This window comes from Giraffa tippelskirchi, chromosome 5 (genome assembly GCF_054371585.1).
Source record: "Giraffa tippelskirchi isolate mGirTip1 chromosome 5, T2T-mGirTip1v1.2.pri, whole genome shotgun sequence".
NCBI classification, from domain to species: Eukaryota; Metazoa; Chordata; class Mammalia; order Artiodactyla; family Giraffidae; genus Giraffa; species Giraffa tippelskirchi.
In genome coordinates this window covers 10,217,604-10,238,313 of record NC_137279.1, presented here as the reverse complement: position 1 = coordinate 10,238,313, position 20,710 = coordinate 10,217,604, and the positions used below count along the sequence as shown (strand labels likewise).

General features: G+C 38.7%; 1 protein-coding gene across 21 annotated transcripts in view; it reads right to left on the bottom strand.

Moving 5' to 3' along the window:
* The window catches only part of RPS6KC1 (ribosomal protein S6 kinase C1), a 192,939-nt gene that overhangs the window by 36,553 nt on the left and 135,676 nt on the right, over window positions 1-20,710 (bottom strand). For all 21 annotated transcript variants that reach the window (XM_081489843.1, XM_081489848.1, XM_081489846.1 and 18 more), the window contains 2 exons: window positions 12,053-12,100; window positions 10,721-10,853 (listed from right to left, as the gene is read on the bottom strand). In XM_081489843.1, coding sequence (XP_081345969.1) covers window positions 10,721-10,853; window positions 12,053-12,100 — 181 coding nt within the window. The remainder of the gene's footprint in view (window positions 1-10,720; window positions 10,854-12,052; window positions 12,101-20,710) is intronic.

Below are 20,710 nucleotides of genomic sequence, written 5' to 3'. Positions count from 1 at the left end.
TTCCCCAATATCTGCTTGTCAAAATCCTATCCATTCTTGAAGGTCTTTCAGAATTTGTTTTCTTTAATCAGTTTTTTTACATGTCCTCACTGGATACAATTCCTATCTTCTCAGAATCCTCTGTATCACTTCATCCCTCTTATTACATTTACAACATTCTATTTCCTACTAATATTACTTTTATGCTTTCATCAGCTCCTTTACCAGACTGCAGGGTCTTCATAACTACAAAGAGAGGATTCTGTGTAGTAAGTAAAATAATAGGAATTAAATATTCAGTAAATAGAGTTTTAAAACAATGATATTTCTACAAATTTTTAAAAATCTTTCAAGGAAAAACTTATGCACACTAAAAATGTCATTTTTTTTGGTCATACTATCTTCTTATATTAAAACAGCTACATATAATAGTTTTACTATAAAAAAATTTAAATACAGAAAAGGACAAGGAGAACAGCAAAAAATTCAGAGTATATAATTCACCCACAAACACTATTAACCATTAGTATATTTTTTTCAGACGTTTCATAGCTAACATCTTACCATAAACATTTTCTAATTTCATGAGAATATAAACTTGAATGGCTACAGAGCATATCCATGAGATAGACAGATAAGGTGTTTAAATGTTCCTCTACTGTTGAACATTTGCTTCCAGGATTTTACTATTAGAATTTAAATAATGTATATTCATAGTTTAACTTACAAATACCTAACACCTCTGACTATTTCATCAGAATACAATACCAGAAATTAAAGTGGTAAGTCAGGAAGTATGAATATATTTAATGCTCCTGATATGTGTCATTAAACTGCTGTACAGAAAGGCTATGTCAGAATCCACTCCTATTACAATGTGTACCAGAGCCATCTTCATAGCATCTTACCTATACTGAACATTAGCAAGTTTACCAATTTGATTAATCAACTATGGCATCTTATTTAATGTCCATTCTTTTCATTATGAGATAAAATTTTAATGTTATCGTTGGCATTTTCTTTATGAAATTTTACACTAGCCTAAATGAGTACCCTAACACAAAATATAAAAACTGTGCATTTTCAAGAAAGAAAAAAACTGTTTCAGCTCATCTCCATTCTATTTGGGGGAACCAGTTAGATTTAATGCTCAACATACAGCTACAGAAACAAAAATTTTGTCCTATGACATACTTTTTTTCAATTACAAAATCATGAAAACCACGTAACTTAAAAAAACATATTATTCCACAAAGTTCCGGATCCACAAAAGCTGAATGGATTTTACTTTCTACAGAGTTAAGATCAGGCCTAATACACAAGCTTACACAAACATCAACATTAGTTTTGTAACATTAATGACATTAACCTAGAAAATCCTATTATTGCTAAATCACAAATATAAATAGAAAATACCTAAAATATTTATAACTTTTAATAGTCTAAGAATATAAATGACACTTTTCTAAGCCCTATTGAAGCATATAAAATTGTAGATATTAGCTATTTTAAGCTACAAAAATAGCAATCCATAAAGTTTAATAAAAATTCTTCCTCATTAAGATTTTCATCTACTGGTTTTCTACAAGTTTTGCAAAGAAAATCTGTTCAATTTACTTGATCAGAATTGGAATTGTTTCAATACATATGATAAAATATTTCTGAACAATCAAAAATAATCTTTTGACCCAGCAATTCTACTGCACAAAATTTTTTCCATAAATAAACAATAATTTATTATTACTTAATTAATTCAATTTCAAATAAATATTTACACACTTAGGTTATTTAATTCAATTCTAATAAATTATTGGTTATTTTAATAATTTATTTTAATAAATAATCAATAATTTATTAGAATAAACTATTTAAGTAACTATCAAAACAAAAATGTACAAAGATGTATAGGGACAAGTACTGGAAACAATTTAAACAATTGACAGAGGACTACTTAAATCAATTATGGTAAATCAGCACAACCAAACAAATACCCTGTATCTATTCAAAAATAAATACACAACAATACTGCAAACATGTTAAGTTCAGTCGCTCAGTCATGTCCGACTCTGTGCGACCCCATGAACTGCAGCAAGCTAGGCCTCCCTGTCCATCACTAACTCCCTAAGTCCACCCAAACCCATGTCCATCGAGTCGGTGATGCCATCCAGCCATCTCATCCCCTGTCATCCCCTTCTCCTCCTGCCCTCAATCTTTTCCAGCATCAGGGTCTTTTCAAATGAGTCAGCTCTTCGCATCAGGTGGCCAAAGTATTGGAGTTTCAGCTTCAACATCAGTCCTTCCAATGAATATTCAGGACTGATTTACTTCGATGGTCTGGTTGGATCTCCTTGCAGTCCAAGGGACTCTCAAGAGTCTTCTCCAACACCACAGTTCAAAAGCATCAATTCTTCGGCGCTCAGCTTTCTTCACCGTCCAACTCTCACATCCATACATGACCACTGGGAAAATCATAGCCTTGACTAGACGGACCTTTGTTGGCAAAGTAATGTCTCTGCTTTTTAATATGCTGTCTAGGTTGGTCATAACTTTGCTTCCAAGGAGTAAGCATCTTTTAATTTCATGGCTGTAGTCACCATCTGCAGTGATTTTGGAGCCCAGAAAAATAAAGTCAACCACTGTTTCAACTGTTTCCCCATCTATCTGCCATGAAGTGATGGGACCAGATGCCATAATTTTAGCTTTCTGAATGTTGAGCTTTAAGCCAACTTTTTCACTCTCCTCTTTCACTTTCATCAAGAGGCTCTTTAGTTCTTCTTCGCTTTCTGCCATAAGGGTGGTGTCATCTGCATATCTGAGGTTATTGATATTTCTCCCAGCAATCTTGATTCCAGCTTGTGCTTCCTCCAGCCCAGAGATTCTCATGGTGTACTATGTGTATAAGTTAAATAAGCAGGGTGACAATATATAGCCTTGACGTACTCCTTTTCCTATTTGGAACCAGTCTGTTGTTCCGTGTCCAGTTCTAACTGGACTGCAAACATGTACTAGGAACTATTTTAAGTATTTTACATATATCAGCTACTTAATCCTTACATCAACCCTATGTAATTACTATAGTTAATTACATAACTATCATATAATTCTTATTATCCCTATTTTACACATAAGGAAACAGAGGCATAGAAAGGGTAAATAATTTGTGCAAGGTCACCACTAGTAAATTATGAGCCAACCTTCAAGCTAATGTGGTCTGGCTCTAAGATCCTTGTTTTCAATCACTATACTATACTGCCTCTCTGAATATAGACACCTATACGAGGCACTGATAAGGAAAGATGATCAAAGCACACTACTAGGACGGGGGGAAAGCAAGCCATAGAACAATATGTGAAATCCATTTGTTTTAAAAATCAGAAAGATGAAGAGGGAGTTCAGTTCAGTTCAGTTCAGTTGTGTCTGACTCTTTGCGACCCCATGGACTGCAGCACGCCAGGCCTCTGTCTGTCACCAACTCCCGGAGTTTACTCAAACTCATGTCCATTGAGTCAGTGACGCCATCCAACCATCTCATCCTCTGTTGTCTCCTTCTCCTCCTGCCTTCAATCTTTGCCAGCATCAGGGTCTTTTCAAATGAGTCAGTACTTCCCATCAGGTGGCCAAAGTATTGGAGTTTCAGCTTCAACATCAGTCCTTCCAATGAATATTCAGGACTGATTTACTTTAGGATGGACTGGTTGGATCTCCTTGCAGTCCAAGGGACTCTCAAGAGTCTTCTCCAACACCACAGTTCAAAAGCATTAATTCTTCAGTGCTCAGCTTTCTTTATAGTCCAACTCTCACATCCATACATGACCACTGGAAAAACCATAGCCTTGACTAGATGGACCTTTGTTGGCAAAGTAATGTCTCTGCTTTTTAATATGCTGTCTAGGTTGGTCATAACCTTCCTTCCGAGGAGTAAGCATCTTTTAATTTCATGGCTGCAGTCACCATCTGCAGTGATTTTAGAGCCCCCCCTAAATAAAGTTTCTCACTGTTTCTACTGTTTCCCCATCTATCTGCCATGAAGTGATGGGACCAGATGTCATGATCTTAGTTTTCTGAATGCTGAGTTTTAAGCCAACTTTTTCACTCTCCTCTTTCACTTTCATCAAGAGGCTCTTTAGTTCTTCTTCACTTTCTGCCATAAGGGTGGTGTCATCTGCATATCTGAGGTTATTGATATTTTTCCTGGCAATCTTGATTCCAGCTTGTGCTCCACCAGCCCAGCGTTTCTCATGATGCATATTTAAGTTAAATAAGCAGGGTGACAATATATAGCCTTGATGTACTCCTTTTCCTATTTGCAACCAGTCTGTTGTTCCATGTCGAGTTCTAACTGTTGCTTCCTTACCTGCATACAGATTTCTCAAGAGGCAGGTCAGGTGGTGTGGTATTCCCTTCTCTTGAAGAATTTTGCAGTTTGTGGTGATCCACACAGTCAAAGGCTTTGGCGTAGTCAATAAAGCAGAAATAGATGTTTTTCTGGAACTCCCTTACATTTTTGATGATTCAACAGATGTTGGCAATTGATCTCTGGTTCCTCTGCCTTTCTAAAACCAGCTTGAACATCTGAAGAACTATACAGAGGTTCGTGACATTGTACAGGAGACAGGGATCAAGACCATCCCCAAGAAAAAGAAATGCATAAAAGCAAAATGGCTGTCTGAGGAGGCCTTACAAATAGCTATGAATAGAAGAGAAGCAAAAAGTAAGGGAGAAAAGGAAAGATATTCCCATCTGAATGCAGAGTTTCAAAGAACAGCAAGGAGAGATAAGAAAGCCTTCCTCAGTGATCAATGCAAAGAAATAGAGGAAAACAGTAGAATGGGAAAGCCTAGAGATCTCTTCAAGAAAATTAGAGATACCACAGGAACACTTCATGCAAAGATGGGACAATAAAGGACAGAAATGGTATGGACCTAACAGAAGCAGAAGATATTAAGAAGAGGTGGCAAGAATACACAGAAGAACTATACAAAAAAGATCTTCATGACCCAGATAATCACGATGGTGTGATCACTCACCTAGAGTCAGACATCCTGGAATGTGAAGTCAAGTGGGCCTTAGGAAGCATCACTACGAACAAAGCTAGTGGAAGTGGTGGAATCCCAGTTGAGCTATTTCAAATCCTCAAAGATGATGCTGTGAAAGTGCTGCACTCAATATGCCAGCAAATTTGGCAAACGCAGCAGTGGCCACAGGAGTGGAAAAGGTCAGTTTTCATTCCAATCCCAAAGAAAGGCAATGCCAAAGAATGCTCAAACTACCGCACAATTGCATCATCTCACATGCTAGCAAAGTAATGCTCAAAATTCTCCAAACCAGGCTTCAACAGTACATGAACCGTGAACTTCCAGATGTTCAAGATGGTTTTCGAAAAGGCAAGAAGAGGGAGTAGTGTATGTTTATATAAAAGGAAGTTTCTGAAAATATTCCCCCTATTTCTTGGGCATCAGAGTGAATAAGGAAGAATTTTCATTTCTATTTTATAGACTTCCATCTAGTGTGAATTTCTTTCTATATTCGTTTTATAATATTTTTTAGAAACTAGCTAATAAGAATCATTTCATCCCTTGGGTCCCCAGGTATCTTGAGGAGAAACTCTTTTCTATCCCCCACCTAATTGGTATGTTCATGCTCAGATGCTTTTCCAATCACTTTCTTGTAACCTAATCATTCATCTTTTTTTACTCAGTATTGAACAGTTACATACTGAGCACCTTCTGGTTACCAAGCATTCCTGTAAATGCGGGTATCTGTATACACAATGAATCATAATCGCTAATCTTAGGAACCTAAAGTTTTTAATGACACACATAGCCTTGACTGAATGTATTTGTTTCTCCCACCTTTTCTTCTTCAGACAGAATTAAAGTAAGAGATCCATTCATAGGAACAATACCTGTTTTAACCCTCTCTCCTAAAATCCTGTCTGGCATTTCCAACTGCCTACGCAACACCACCTAGAAATTTAATTCAATAAGCATCTCAAACTCAAAAGGGGCTTCCTGGGTAGCTCAAATGGTAAAGAATCTGCCTGCAATGTGGGAGATCTGGGTTCGATCCCTGCGTTGGCAAGATCTCCAGAGAAGGGAATGGCAACCCACACCACTATTCTTGCCAGGAGAATTCCATGGACAGAGGAGCCTCGCGGGCTACAGTCCAAGGGGTTGCCAAGGGTCGGACGGGACTGAGTGACTAACATGTTCAGTTTCAAGCTCAAACGTCCAACACGGAACCTCCAGTTTTTCTCTCTAAATCTACTCTTCCCAGAGCTTTCTGTATCTTAGTAAATGGAAACCATTCTTTCAGTTATTTGAGCCCAAAACCATGGAGTCACACAAGGCAGAACCATGCCAGTTCTGTCTTCAAAATACAATCAGAATCTAACAACCATTTCTCACCATCTCCACCACTATGTCCACACCAGCGCTGACTTCTGGATTACTTCAACAACCTCCAAAATGGTCTCCCTCCTAAATTCTATTTTCCCTCCTACACTGCCCCCCTAGATTCTGTTTTTCACCAAGCAACCAGAGTGATCCCTACCTTGTCACTTCTCTGCTCAATATCCCCCGTAACTTCCTATCCATTCAGAATAAAACTATGTTCTTAAAGGGTCTTAGGAGACCACACCAGATCTGCCCACGTGTCCCCACTTCTATGAGATCACTTCCTATCACTCTTCCCATTCTGCTCCAGCCACAGCTGACCTTGCTGTTTCTTGTACAGCAAATACACTCTTGCCTCAGGCCTATGTACTTGTTCTCTCTTGCCAAGATACTCTTCCCTCCCACGTCCACATCTGCTCCCTCTCTCACTTCCCTCAGGTCATTTGCCAAATGTTCCTTTCTTAATAAGATTGACCACTCTATGTAAAATAGAGACCCTCAACTCACCCTTCTGGCATCGCCTCATATATTTACTGATGTATTTGGTTATTGTCTGCTCTGCCTCTATACTGTTAACTCCATGAGGGCACATTCTTCGTTTTGCTCATTACCACGTTAGAACTGGGGCTTCTCTGGTGGCTCAGATGGTAAAGAATCTGCCTGCAACGCGGGAGACCTGGGTTTGATCCCTGGGTTGGGAAGATCCCCTGGAGTAGAGCACACATGACAAGCCATTCCAGTATTCTTGCCTGGAGAATACCATGGACAGAGTAGCCTGGCACCCTACAGTCCGTGAGGCTGCAAAGAGTCGGACATAACTGAGTGAGCGAGCACAGCACATGTTAGAACTAGGGCTTCCCAGGTGGCACTAGTGGTAAAGAACCTGCCTGCCAATGCAGGAGACCTAAGACACGTGGGTTCAGTCTCTGGGTTGGGAAGATCCCAGGGCATGACAACCCACTCCAGTGTCTTTGCCTGGAGAATCCCACAGACAGAAGAGCCTGGTGGGCTACAGTCCATAGGGTCACAAAAGAGTCAGACACAACTGAAGCGACTTAGCAGGCATGCACGCATGTTAAAACTAAGAGCCCAGAGAGTGCCCAAAATATTTCTAACTGAATGAATTAAAATGTTAAGAAAATTAGTCCGAGAGACTCATGTGAAAAATGAATAGTTCTGTAAGCAAAGGGAAGTTAAAGCCCAAATCATAAATATTCACACATTCGTATTATGGAGAAAACAATTGTTCAATGTTTACTTTTTCAGTAATAGCTACTCATGAATATGAAAGTGATATTTTTATGATAAATGCACAACCTCCTATTTCATAGAGGTAACAAAGTACCAGTGACATGTAAAAGATAACACACTGTCCACCATCCAGTTCACTTGACTGCTCATGCCAAATCTAGAAATTGTCCTAAATTCTTCTCTCCCTAACCTTAAATCCATCATAGGTCCCACTGAAAGTGAAAAGTGAAAGTTGCTCAGTCGTGTCCGACTCATATACATATACAGTCCATGGAATTCTCTAGGCCAGAATACTCGAGTGGGCAGCCTTTCACTTCTCCAGAGGATCTTCCCAACTGAGGAAGTGAACCAGGGTCTCCTGCATTGCAGGTGGATTCTTTATCAACTGAGCTATCAGGGAAACCCACATAGGTCTCACTGATTACCCTCAAAGCAACTCCACTAGTATCCCAGAAGGCCATGCCATCATCATTTCTTGCCCAGGCTACTTTACTAGCCTGCTCACTGTGTCTCCTCTTGACTCTCTATAATCCATTCCACATACAACAGTCAGAGGGATTTTCCTGAATGTGAATCAGACCTTGTCACTGCTGAAAATGCCCAATCATTTCCCAAGGCACTTGAATGAAAGCCAAAGTCTCTACCTTGCTCCTGCCTGCTTCTTCCGTAGCTTCATATACCACCAAAGCTGTCGATTACGAGATCCAACTAAATGGTCTCCATTTTTGTTCATCAAACAAGCCAAGTTTGCCTCTGCCTTCAGTTTTTCACACTGATCCCTACACCTAGGGCAGGCTTCCACCTTACATTCAAAGGGTTATTCTTTTGTCATTCAGGACTCCTCTAAAATGTCACTTTTTTAGAGTACGCTTCCTTGAATAACTAAAGTTGTCACCCAATCATGCTCAATTAGATCTCTCTGTGTTAAAAATGAGTATGAGTGAGTGCTAAGTTGCTTCAGTTGTGTTCAAATTTTTGTGACCCTATGGACCATAGCCAGCCAGGCTACTCTGTCCATGGTATTCTCCAGGCAGGAATACTGGAGTGGGTTGCCTTTTCCTCCTCCAAGGAATCTTCCCAATCCAGGGATCGAACCCTTGTCTCTGGCATCTCCAGCATTGGCAGGCCAGTTCTTTACCACTAGCACCACCTGAGAAGCCCCAGAAATGAGCATACTCCCCATTATTAGCTGATATTATCACTCTTTCATTTTCTGTTTGACTCTCCACAAGAAGAATGTAAGTTTATTTTCCTGACTTGTTCATTGAAAAGAAAGCCAATAGACAATACATACTCAATAAATTTGCTGAATATTAAATGAATCCAGAGTCCCTATTTCTACTATCATATATTTGTATTATAAAATCTTTTTAAAATTAAACAATAAACACCCAAAATGAACTGTCAAAAGCAATTCCTCTCCTCTCCCCACCCCCCCCACCTCCCCCCCATTTAAATAATCCAGGACAAATTCCATGGCCATGTGATCATTCAAAGTCAGGCATGGTCAACAGCAAAGGAAAAGAGATTTGGTGAAGATAATCTAAAATAGTGAAAAATTTGAAAGCCACATGTCTATGGCTTTAAAGCAGATTATAAACATCTTCTATAGTAATAAGGTAAAATCAGTTGAAATATGAGCTGTAGGAAGTATAAGAAATGATAAGAAGACGGCATAAGAAAAAATTAAGTATTTGGAGAAGGAAAAGGAAAAACAGGAAGAGGAAGCTTCAAATAGTAGGAGTAAACTAGGATTGAAAATTTACCACAGATTATCTCCAACATGAATAATCCACACTGGGTAATAGAATATTGACTATAATTACATTCATCCTACTGACCTTGTTCTAAATTATTATGGATTATTACTACGCAAGTTATTTTGTTCCACACCAGAGGTGGCTGTATTTCGCTATCAGATGACATGACCTCTAATTCAATAATGTCTGTAATGCACTGGTATCCTCAGATAAAAGCTGTCTATAATGTCTGAACAAAGGTGAATTAGTTATCCAATTCACACACGTAATTAACTCTCTTAATACCTGAGAGACCATGGAGCCCCTTCTGAATTTCCTATTAAATACTACATATGGAGGTCTTCCCTCCATCTGCAGTTATCTTGTGCTGTACTTCATAATAAACAATATTAATAGTTTATTGCCCCCGTCAAAAATCTTACATTAGTTATCATAAGAGACCTCATTCCACAAAGCAATGACTCATTTTCCTAGCAAAATGCATTCAATTCAAATGTTACGCCTATTACTAAAGCACAACAGTTCTTTATTCTCAGTGATGTAAAAATAATAACAACATCTTCTTGAAATATGGAAAATTATTTAATTTTCTTTACCATTTTAAAAATACCTCTCGAAATCCAAAAGGCAATGTTTATCTTGTGCATTTATATTTATATGCTGTGTTCATTTTAATAAAAGACTAATTATTTAAATTCAGGTGTTAAAGGGCAAAAACAAACCAAAATATAGTATTTTTTTGCCACCTGTTCCCTTTACTAAGAGCTGAAATCTCATAAAGAGTCTGAAGGCAGAGCATTGCACCTCTGTTTTGTACCCATATGTGATGCCAATGGCTGTATTCATAAAAACCCAGATCAGAATAACTAGTTAATGTCAAACGTTAAGCAAATACCTATGCCTTCTAAAAAAGGAGGTAATTAATTAATTCTTCAGGGGATGCTTTTCATTTTGTCATCTAACATTAATGTATCTTTTCAGCAGAGAACAAGAGAAATCCCTAAAATAAAACCTAGTCTTCTTAGCACACGGCCACATTAAAGTTCTCATCATATTGGACCCATCCTCAGAGTAAGGAAGCAGTTAAGCGTATCTAAGAATGTTCCTACAGTTCAAATGAAATCTGCTGCTCGCCTGGGCTTTCATTGTCCCTCGCAACTCAAAGTAGGGGGGGGGGGGCCGTGAGCAGAAGAATAAGGAAACAGTTTCCTACATGTGTTTCATACGTTTTATCCGCTCAAGTAATGACAGAAGGAAGAAGGACATTATAGAAACTAAAAAGCTAAGAAGGGTGCTTAGCTTTCAGTGCATAAACAGTTTACGCTACAAACCAACCTTCTGCGTGCTGCAGCACAAGAAATACCGACTCCTCGGAAATGATGTACTTGTGCAGGCACACCATGTTGGGCACACAGCGGGGGACGATGGTCTTTCTGTTCCTGCTGTATTCACTGCTTTTCCTCAGACCCTGACAGAGAACACAAAGGTCAGTTGTGCCCTCAGCTGCCTTTGGAGCCTGCTGTGCTCTGTGTTTATCAACCAAACTAATCTATCCGAGTTACTCTGGGCTTCAGAGAAACCACTCATCTGCTGCTCGATGCCCCTCGGTCCCTGGAGGCGCTGCTGATGGCATCTGGCGTGAGTCCAGAGCACTGAAGATGCCACAAAGCTGCCATTAAAATCAATTACGTGGGTCAGTGTTTTTATTAGAGATGCTCTCAAACTAAGTCATCAGGATGACACACAGTTATTTTTCTATGACCTTTTCTTAAGTTTTATTTTACTTATGTGTATCTTTAAAGCAGTAGACATTGTGAGATCAATTCAAATTCCTGAGACACAAAAGGTAATCCGAGATTAAACGGGCAGTTTTGAAATTCTATTCCAAAAAAATACGAAGATCATTTTAAGATTTCTCCAAAGGATCAAGGTATGTGGAGTTTCTCACGTCATACCCTGGTTTAAAATTCTGAGGAAATATCAGCGATAAAAGTATACGCAGAGAGAAAAATTAATTTCAGTGTATGTCAATGTGACCCGCTGCCAGGCTGATAAGTAAAAGAAAAAATACCAGAAAAACATAACACTAATTTGAAATTCATTAATTCTGCATGCTGAGGAAATGCTTAAAATTAGGATATGCACTATCAAAATCCACTTCAACTACGATTTTGAATTTACAAAATTGAGGGGGTTTTCTTCCCTTATTCACTTAATTACAAATTGAGTAATACAGAGAATCAAAATTGAATTTAGGTAAAAGACATGGCCAGGGATGTAGATATCACTTTTCCAAATACCTTTAACAAAGACCTTAAGGTAAAATTTCAGCTCTTAAGAACTGTAATCATAATCAAAAGTATGACTGCATGTGGTCATCATAAATTATGCAAAATATATTAGAGATGCATTTAAATTATACACTATACATTTAAACAGCATAAAATGAGTCTTCAACTTATCCAAATTATTTCCTCCATACTCTTTCAAAATGTATGCTACAGAGTATTTATCAACTATGATGGAAGGACACAAAGTAAAGTGAATACAGATGACTGTAAACACACAAAAAAATTTAAACACCCAGAAAAAAATTAAATACTTTCTTTCAGAAGCATAATTTGAAGACACATTTCTAAACTCACTAAACAGAAAAATTCTACTTACTTTTAAAATAAATGTCTGTTCTGTCCTTGTGTCCATTACAAGTAAAACCTACAAAAAAGACATGAGTAATAAATTATTTACAATACAACGAAATACGAACTCATAACCTTTTGAAACTATACTAAAGGTTTGGGGGGAAAGTGTTGAAACTGACTCAGCCAAAACCGTTAATTTCTGAATAGGCTTTTTTTTAAGCCACCAAACCATACAACAAAAAATCTTATCTAAAGGGTATTTCCTTTCTAAGAATGACATATTTTAGAAACACTACCATGTTTTCCTAGATTTATTTTAAAATATAATTCTTAAAAGGAAAAATTATTTTAGAAAAAGAGCTTTTCCTTATGAAACATTAAGTGGCTAAAAAACAAAATTGTTTTTACAGAAATTGAAGTCTCAATTTTCTTCCCAAAACCTCAAAGGTAGCCACTTGCTACAATGTGATCTCAATAACTCAGGCTCCAACACAAAGCACCCTTCTGGTGCTACTTCTCCATCTTGGACTCATCCTTAACTCCTCTTTACCCATCAGCAAATCCTGCCAGCTCTATCTTCAAACTGTATCCAGAATCTGAACTCACCTCACCCTTTCCACAGGTTTTACCCTGAATGAAACAAAGATTTACCCGGATTATAATAATGGCCTCCAAACAGATTTCTCTGCTTCCATCTTTTGCTGCCCTATGCTCTATTTTCAAAATAGTAGGCAGGTTTTCTTTTTAAAACATTATGTTATATCATGTCACTTTTCTTATTTACAGAAAAAGCATACATCCAAAAAATGACCTCAAGACCCCTTACAATCTCACACATCACCTCCTCAAACCACCTACTCCCCCTACCCATCTTGATGAAAAGAAAGAATGAATAGAGATAGGGAATTATCCTCCCATATTTATATGTATAGTTTATAAATATATTCAATATTTATATATTTTATATCATGTTGATCTTTTTAGAGACATTATAGCAGAGGTTGGCAAACTATCCTAGAGAGATACAGGCAGTAAATATCTTAGGTTTTGCAACCCACGTGGTCTCTGGTGTAGCTACTGAATTCCACTGCTGTAGCACAAAAGCAGCCCCAGTCTGAAACTGGCCATGGCGGGAGAACTTAACCATGGAACTCTGTAAACACACAGCAATCTGTAAGCACTGTATACAAGGCCTTTTTTCCTGCCCTCTTCAGAGAGGTGGGAGTCAAGGGTAAAAGAAGCTATCAAGTTTGGGAAAATAAGAGAATGGTGAGAAGAAACAGGCGAGCTACAATGAGGAATCTGTTTAAGACCTGATGAATTTGAAGTCATAGCGACAACTTCCTCTTCGACCCCTCTTCTGAGTGCTTGATCGATCCTATTCTACTCCATCTAATCTCAAACAAATATTCCCACGGATACCTCCTGAACTCCCATCCTCTTCCCAAAGCCCTGTCCTCACTAAAAACAAAACCCCGTTTCACCTCTTAACAGTATTAAATAATATTATCACCCATGAAACCCCCTAAATCAAAAAGCTCCCTAACTCCTGTGAGTTCTCCCCTGTCCCCCACCTTCATGACCAGTGACCAAGTCTAGTCAATTCTACCCCCTAAGTATTTCCCTTCTCCACCCTCCACTCTCTTTCGCCTACCATGATTTAAGTGTTTACTATGTGCTATGCTTTAGTCATGTGTAATCACTGTTAATTCTTTCAATCACCCAATAAGATAATTTTACCATTCCTATTCCGTATGTGAAGATATTACAGCTTCATCTGTAGAAGATCTAATGGTGAAGTGAAAGTTACTTAGTCGTGTCTGACTCTTTGCAACCCCATGGACTGTCCACAGGATTCTCCAGGCCAGAATACTGGAGTGGGTAGTCTTTACCTTCTGCAGGGGATCTTCCCAAACCAGGGATCAAACCCAGGTCTCCCGCATTGCAGGCGGATTCTTTTACTAGCTGAGCCACAAAGGAAGCCCATAATGGTAGATAATCATAGTATCTACCATTTGTGAGAATTTCAGTGACATGGTCTTTAAAAGTGCTCGGTACAGCCAGTTGTTACTATTACTGCTGCTACTATTATAGCTTCTTCTCCCTGAAATGTTCACCCAGCCCCTTATCAAACAGGCACTGATATTTCCATATTTAGCTCAAATGTCACTGATGCTCTTCTTCCTATGCTTTCCTACTGTATATGATACCAGCCTCTTTAATATGGTTTTATTTGGTCACTTTGGTTTATATCCCAACCAGATTTCAAGCTTTTCATCAGCATGTTGTAAGTAGAATAACAGTTGCCAATGATGCTCATACCTTAATCTCCACAACTTGTGAATATGTTATGTTATTGGCCAAAAGGACTCTGCAGATGTAATTAGGATACAAATCTTAAAACAGATTACCTGGGATTATCTGAGAGGGCTCAATCAAATCACATGAACCCTTAGAGAACTGTCTCAGTCCAGAACTGTAATGATACACAAAACTGATATGGCAAAAGGGGAAATCAGAAGGATTCATAGTATGAGAGAGAGGTGTTGCTGCTGGCTCCAAGATACAGAGGTCCACATGTAAACACTGGACGTAGACCTCTAGGAGCTCACAGTAAGCATAAGGAACAGGCAGCTTTTAGGCACAAAGACCAACCCCTGGCTGAAAGCTAGCAACCACAGTCCTACAACCCCAAAGAAAGGAATACAGCCAACAACCTGAATGAGCTTGAAAATGGATTTTCCCCCAGAGTCTCCAGGAAGGAAAGCAGCCCTGCCAGCACCTTGATTTCAGCCCAACACAATTCATGTCAGACCTCTGATCCAGAGAACTCTGACATAATAAAGTGAGTTGTTTTAAGCTGTAGAGTTTGTGGTAATTTGTAATGCAGCAACAGAAAATTAATACAGGGCAGAAACTGTATTTCCTGCAACATATAACCTATCCGCCTCCCAAAGTAACTGTTCACTAAATATACGTGAATGAATTTAGGCATAAAAGTTTGAAAGGTAGATAGAAATATGGGAATGGAGTTTAGAAAATAAGTCAGGACTAGAGATGTATATGAATAGCTAAGAATTCTCCATTAAAAACAATAGCTAAAGACAGGAGAAAGTATCCTACTAGAATGCTTCGAGCAGGCACTGTGACGGGGTTTAAAGAATCAAATCACATAGTTCATTCAACAATAAATAAGGTAGGTATACTTTTTTTTTTTGACCACACCATGCAGCATGTGGGATCTTCGTTTCCCAATTAGGGATCAAACCCACATGCCTTGCAGTGAAGTGTGGAGTCTTAACCACTGGACTGCCAGCGAAGTCCTGAGGTAAGTATACTTTTACTAATCACTTTCATATATAAGAAGGCCTTTCCTGGTGGCTCAGATGGTAAAGAATCCACCTTCAACACAGGAGACCTGGGTTCAATCCCTGGGTTGGGAAGATACCCTGGAGAAGGGAACAGCTACCCACTCCAGTATTCAGGCCTGGAGAATTCCATGGACACAGGAGCCTGGCAGGTTACAGTCCATGGAGTCATAAAGAGTTTGACATGACTGAGCGACTCTCAGATGAGAAAACAACTCTCAGATGAGAAATGACTTTCACAGATGAGAAAACAAACATAAAATTATTAATGTGCTCAAGCTCACAAAAAGAAATAGAGGAAAACAACAGAATAGAAGAGACTAGAGATCTCTTCAAGAAAATTAGAGATACCAAGTAAACATTTCATGCAAAGATGGACACAATAAAGGACAGAAATGGTATGGACCTAACAGAAGCAGAAGATATTAAGAAGAGGTGGCAAGAATACACAGAAGAACTATACAAAAAAGATCTTCATGACCCAGATAATCATGATGGTGTGATCACTCACCTAGAGTATCCTGGAATGCAAAGTCAAGTGGGCCTTAGGAAGCATCACTACAAACAAAGCTAGTGGAGGTGATGGAATTCCAGTTGAGCTATTTCAAATCCTCAAAGATGATGCTGTGAAAGTGCTGCACTCAATATGCCAGCAAATTTGGCAAACTCAGCAGTGGCCACAGGACTGGAAAAGGTCAGTTTTCATTCCAATCCCAAAGAAAGGCAATGCCAAAAAATGCTCAAACTACCACACAACTGTACTCATCTCACACACTAGCAAAGTAACGCTCAAAATTCTCCAAGCCAGGCTTCAACAGTACATGAACTGTGAACTTCCAGATGTCCAAGCTGGTTTTAGAAAAGGCAGAGGAACCAGAGATCAAATTCCCAACATCCATTGGATTATCGAAAAAGCAAGAGAGTTTCAGAAAAAACATCTATTTCTGCTTTACGGACTATGCCAAAGCCTTTGACTGTGTGGATCATCACAAAATGTGGAAAATTCTTCAAGAGATGGGAATACCAGACCACCTGACCTGCCTCCTGAGAAATCTGCATGCAGATCAGGAAGCAACAGTTAGAACTCAACATGGAACAACAGACTGGTTCCAGATGGGAAAGGAGTACATCAAGGCTGTATATTGTCACCCTGCTTATTTAGCTTATATGCAGAGTACATCGTGAGAAATTCTGGACTGGATGAAGCACAAGCTGGAATCAAGATTCCTGGGAGAAATATCAATAACCTCAGATACACAGATGACACCACCCTTATGGCAGAAAGTGAAGAAGAACTAAAGAGCCTCTTGAGGAAAGGGAAAGAGGAGAGTGAAAAAGTTGGCTTAAAGCTCAACATTCAGAAAACTAAGATCATGGCATCCAGTCCCATCACTTCGTGGCAGATAGATGGGGAAACAGTGGAAACAGTGGCAGACTTTATTTTGGGCGGCTCCAAAATCACTGCAGATGGTGATTGCAGCCATGAAATTAAAAGACGTTTACTCCTTGGAAGAAAAACTATGACCAACCTAGACAGCACATTAAAAAGCAGAGACATTAATTTGCCAACAAAGGTCTGTCTAGTAAAGGCTATGGTTTTTCCAGTGGTCATGTATGGATGTGAGAGTTGGACGGTGAAGAAAGCTGAGTGCCGAAGAATTGATGCTTTTGAACTGTGGTGTGGAGAAGACTCTTGAGAGTCCCTTGGACTGCAAGGAGATCCAACCAGTTCATCCTAAAGGAAATCAGTCCTGAATATTCATTGCAAGGACTGATGCTGAAGCTAAAACTCCAATACTTTGGCCACCTGATGCGAAGAACTGATTCATTGGAAAAGACCCTGATGCTGGGAAAGATTGAAGGCGGGAGGAGAAGAGGACGACAGAGGATGAGATGGTTTGCTGGTATCACCAACTCAATGGACATGAGTTTGAACAAACTCCAAGTGTTGGTGATGGACAGGGAAGCCTGGCATGCTGCAGTCCATGGGATCACAAAGAGTCGGACACGACTGAGCGACTGAACTGAACTGAGAGGTGAAATTTAAACCCTACCAATCTGGCTCCAGGGTTCTTCCTCTTTAACTGCTAAACTATACTATTTATGTCTGTATATACATAGCTAGAATACTGAGGGTATACAAGACAATAACCACCATAGTACCATAAGAAATGTACCCCAAAAATGCAGAAAATACAGTAGTTCAGACATCAGGAAAAGAGACTGCTTAAAATGAGAATAATCACCTACCTGTGCCAAACAACAAAGAGAAATCATGAAGAATGAGGACTTAGAAAGGACTACAGCCTAAGGCAGTTAGGAAGTCACTGATAACTTTCAACACTGCACTATGCAGTGACCTGGGGACAGAAGCGAACTGCTCTGAGTCAGTAATGGGGGATAAGAAAATGGAGGAAACATATATACATATCTTTCCATAGAGAAGTATGTCAGAAGAAGGAAAAACACTAAAATGAAAGCGTCAGTAGGATTATCAGGTTTGAACTTTTTTCAGATTGGGTAAAACTGCTCTCCCTTAATTTCCCTTGGAACTTGTATTCACCACCAATCTTGAACGTCCAAGTCAAGGAAATATATTCAAAGAACTTGAACCTTGACAGTTAAATTAACATATCATGAGTGCAAAAGGAGGCACATCTCTGTAAAGGAGCGCTCAATAAACATCTACTGAGTCTGTAAAGACATTCAGTCTTCCTTAAATCTTATTTGTTTTCATATCAGTTTGTGACTCTTTTAAGTCACTCACTAGATTCCAATTCTATCTAAATAACATACATCGATATGAAACGGAAAACATTTCACCAGGTAAAAGGTATGGAAGCTGTAAAAAGGAAAGAACTTTTTTCTTCTTAATTGACTGGACAATATGTACCTGTGTAAATCAGCAGTGATATCTCTTTGCTGGTCTCACTTAGCCATGAAACATGAAGTAGATCAGATAAAAAGGCCAAATTAAGATTGATAAACATGGCTGAGAAGGGCTTCTTTGTTTACATTTACTTTCTTATCCTACCAAGTTTGTTTGTGACTAGACAATGTTCACATTGAGGCAATAAACACAAGAACATATGTGATTTTTTTTAAATGTGCCCTTTGACTGTCAATTTCTCCCAAACAGGTGTTGGCTAAATGATTATAAATTGGCCTCTGGATACACCTCTTCAACTGAGCCGTACAGGGCTGGTGATAATATAATTAGACCTAAAAACATCAGGCTGGTGAATGCTTTCCATCTGTTTGGCAATAATGTTTAGTTAACAATAGTCTTTAAAAGAAGCACCTTCAACTTCAGTTCTTAAAGTTATTTATAGAGCCATTCTTAACACACCAGCACTCCTGCTAACAAGAGCTTTAGCCACTTGGAAATTATTAGCCATACGGCTGTATACAAAGAGAAACGACTGCATTTAACATCTGTATCTTTCCAAATTTACACGCTTCAACCTCATTTAGAGTCATTTCTTAATGAACAGTGCTATGGTGCTGCATTAATATTATAGTTGCATGCACAAAGATCATAAGGAGCCAAACATTTTTTTAATGCCAACAGTAGGCCAATCTGTAATGAAGCTGTCAGCATAAAGGACAAAATAATAGCTTCTTTAACCCTCAAACAGAATTTGTTCATTTGTGGACTAGAACATATCAATTCAAAAACTGCTCATGGGTTTGCTCACCTTTATAAAGACAAAAATCTAATCTAGTACTAATTTGATCCAATTGTCTTTCCAATAAAAGGCTCCTAAAATCAGCTTTTATTTCATGATAAAACAAGTTCTATAACTCAAACTGTCATGAAGTAATTATCTTGGATGGCATACCTTCTTGAGAGAATACAATTAATGTATTTTTGCCTTTCATTTTTCACACTTACTTATCAGCACTATATTAGCATATGGTCTAACAGGAGAGATTACTCCATCTTTGCCCATGGTAATATATAGAATCACCGCTCCTAACTGGGAAAAAAATAAAGCAAACAACTTATCCCTCTAGGATTAGCCTCATCTGTTCCTCAATTCCACCAGCACAATAAGACTTGCCTACTTTCCTTTCACAACAGTAGCAGGAAAAGCTCCAGCTGATTATCAGTAAATTTTGTTAACTAGAATGGGGAAGACTTGACATTTAACTAGGTTTAACTAGGTACTACCTCTGGAAAGAGAGGGGAAGTAGGAGAGCATATCAAAAGTATCAAATGACAATTATTTTTTAGGCACATGAAAAATAAATGTGGAGAAAAGAGAAGAGACAAACAGCAATAAAGACAGGATAAGTGTGGTGAGGAAGCGCAGAAAGTTCCCTTCAGTGAAGACTATATGTCACCTATTTTTGAATTTTTTTAGATTCTTAATTTAAATGCTGACATTCAAAGTCTGTAAGCCTCTAGAAGTAACTTCAGCTCCAATTCCTTTAAGAAGAAAGATTATCTGGGTAATCTGAGGGAACATCTCTCACTACTTTGGTGCCACTTATTTCACAGGACTCCAGAACAATTAATAAAAGGTTTTTGTTTCTGTTTTTTTAATGTTTAAGAAAAGCCTACAGAGATAGCCATACTGGGACAAACGGCCTTTCCTTTAACAGCTGTCACAGTACTACTCATGTTGGCTGGAGGTCATCTAAATGGGCTTCAGTTGTGCAAGTTATACCACTTAGAATTCACTTATAAACACACCAGAGAACAAGGGGGTCAACATAAGAAAGAAGCCAGAGAAAACAGAGAAGCCCAATCACACAAGTTAGTTAGTTTTTCTCAACACAGTTCCAGATAAATAAGGTTAAACTTACTATACTCTCTTGAATAGTCCACACTTGACCATTATTAGATTCACTAAACTCATCTTGGCAGCATTATAGGTACTGGTAATGTTATTCTTCTGGAGAAATAGTCACAAACCTAAAGTACTAAACCTTTGCTTTCCCTGTCAATACCACATGATGATAATCAAGTGTTACTTACACTTATTGCTAAAACTCATCTCATTTCAGGAGAAGGCAATGGCACCCCACTCCAGTACTCTTGCCTGGAAAATTCTATGGACGGAGGAGCCTGGTAGGCTGCAGCCCATGGGGTCGCTAAGAATCAGACAAGACTGAGTGACTTCACTTTCACTTTTCACTTTCATGCATTGGAGAAGGAAATGGCAACCCACTCCAGTGTTCTTGCCTGGAGAATCCCAGGGATGGGGGCGCCCAGTGGGCTGCCATCTATAGGGTCGCACAGAGTCGGACACGACTGATGCGACTTAGCAGCAGCAGCAGCAGCAGCAGCATCTCATTTCATAAGCTTA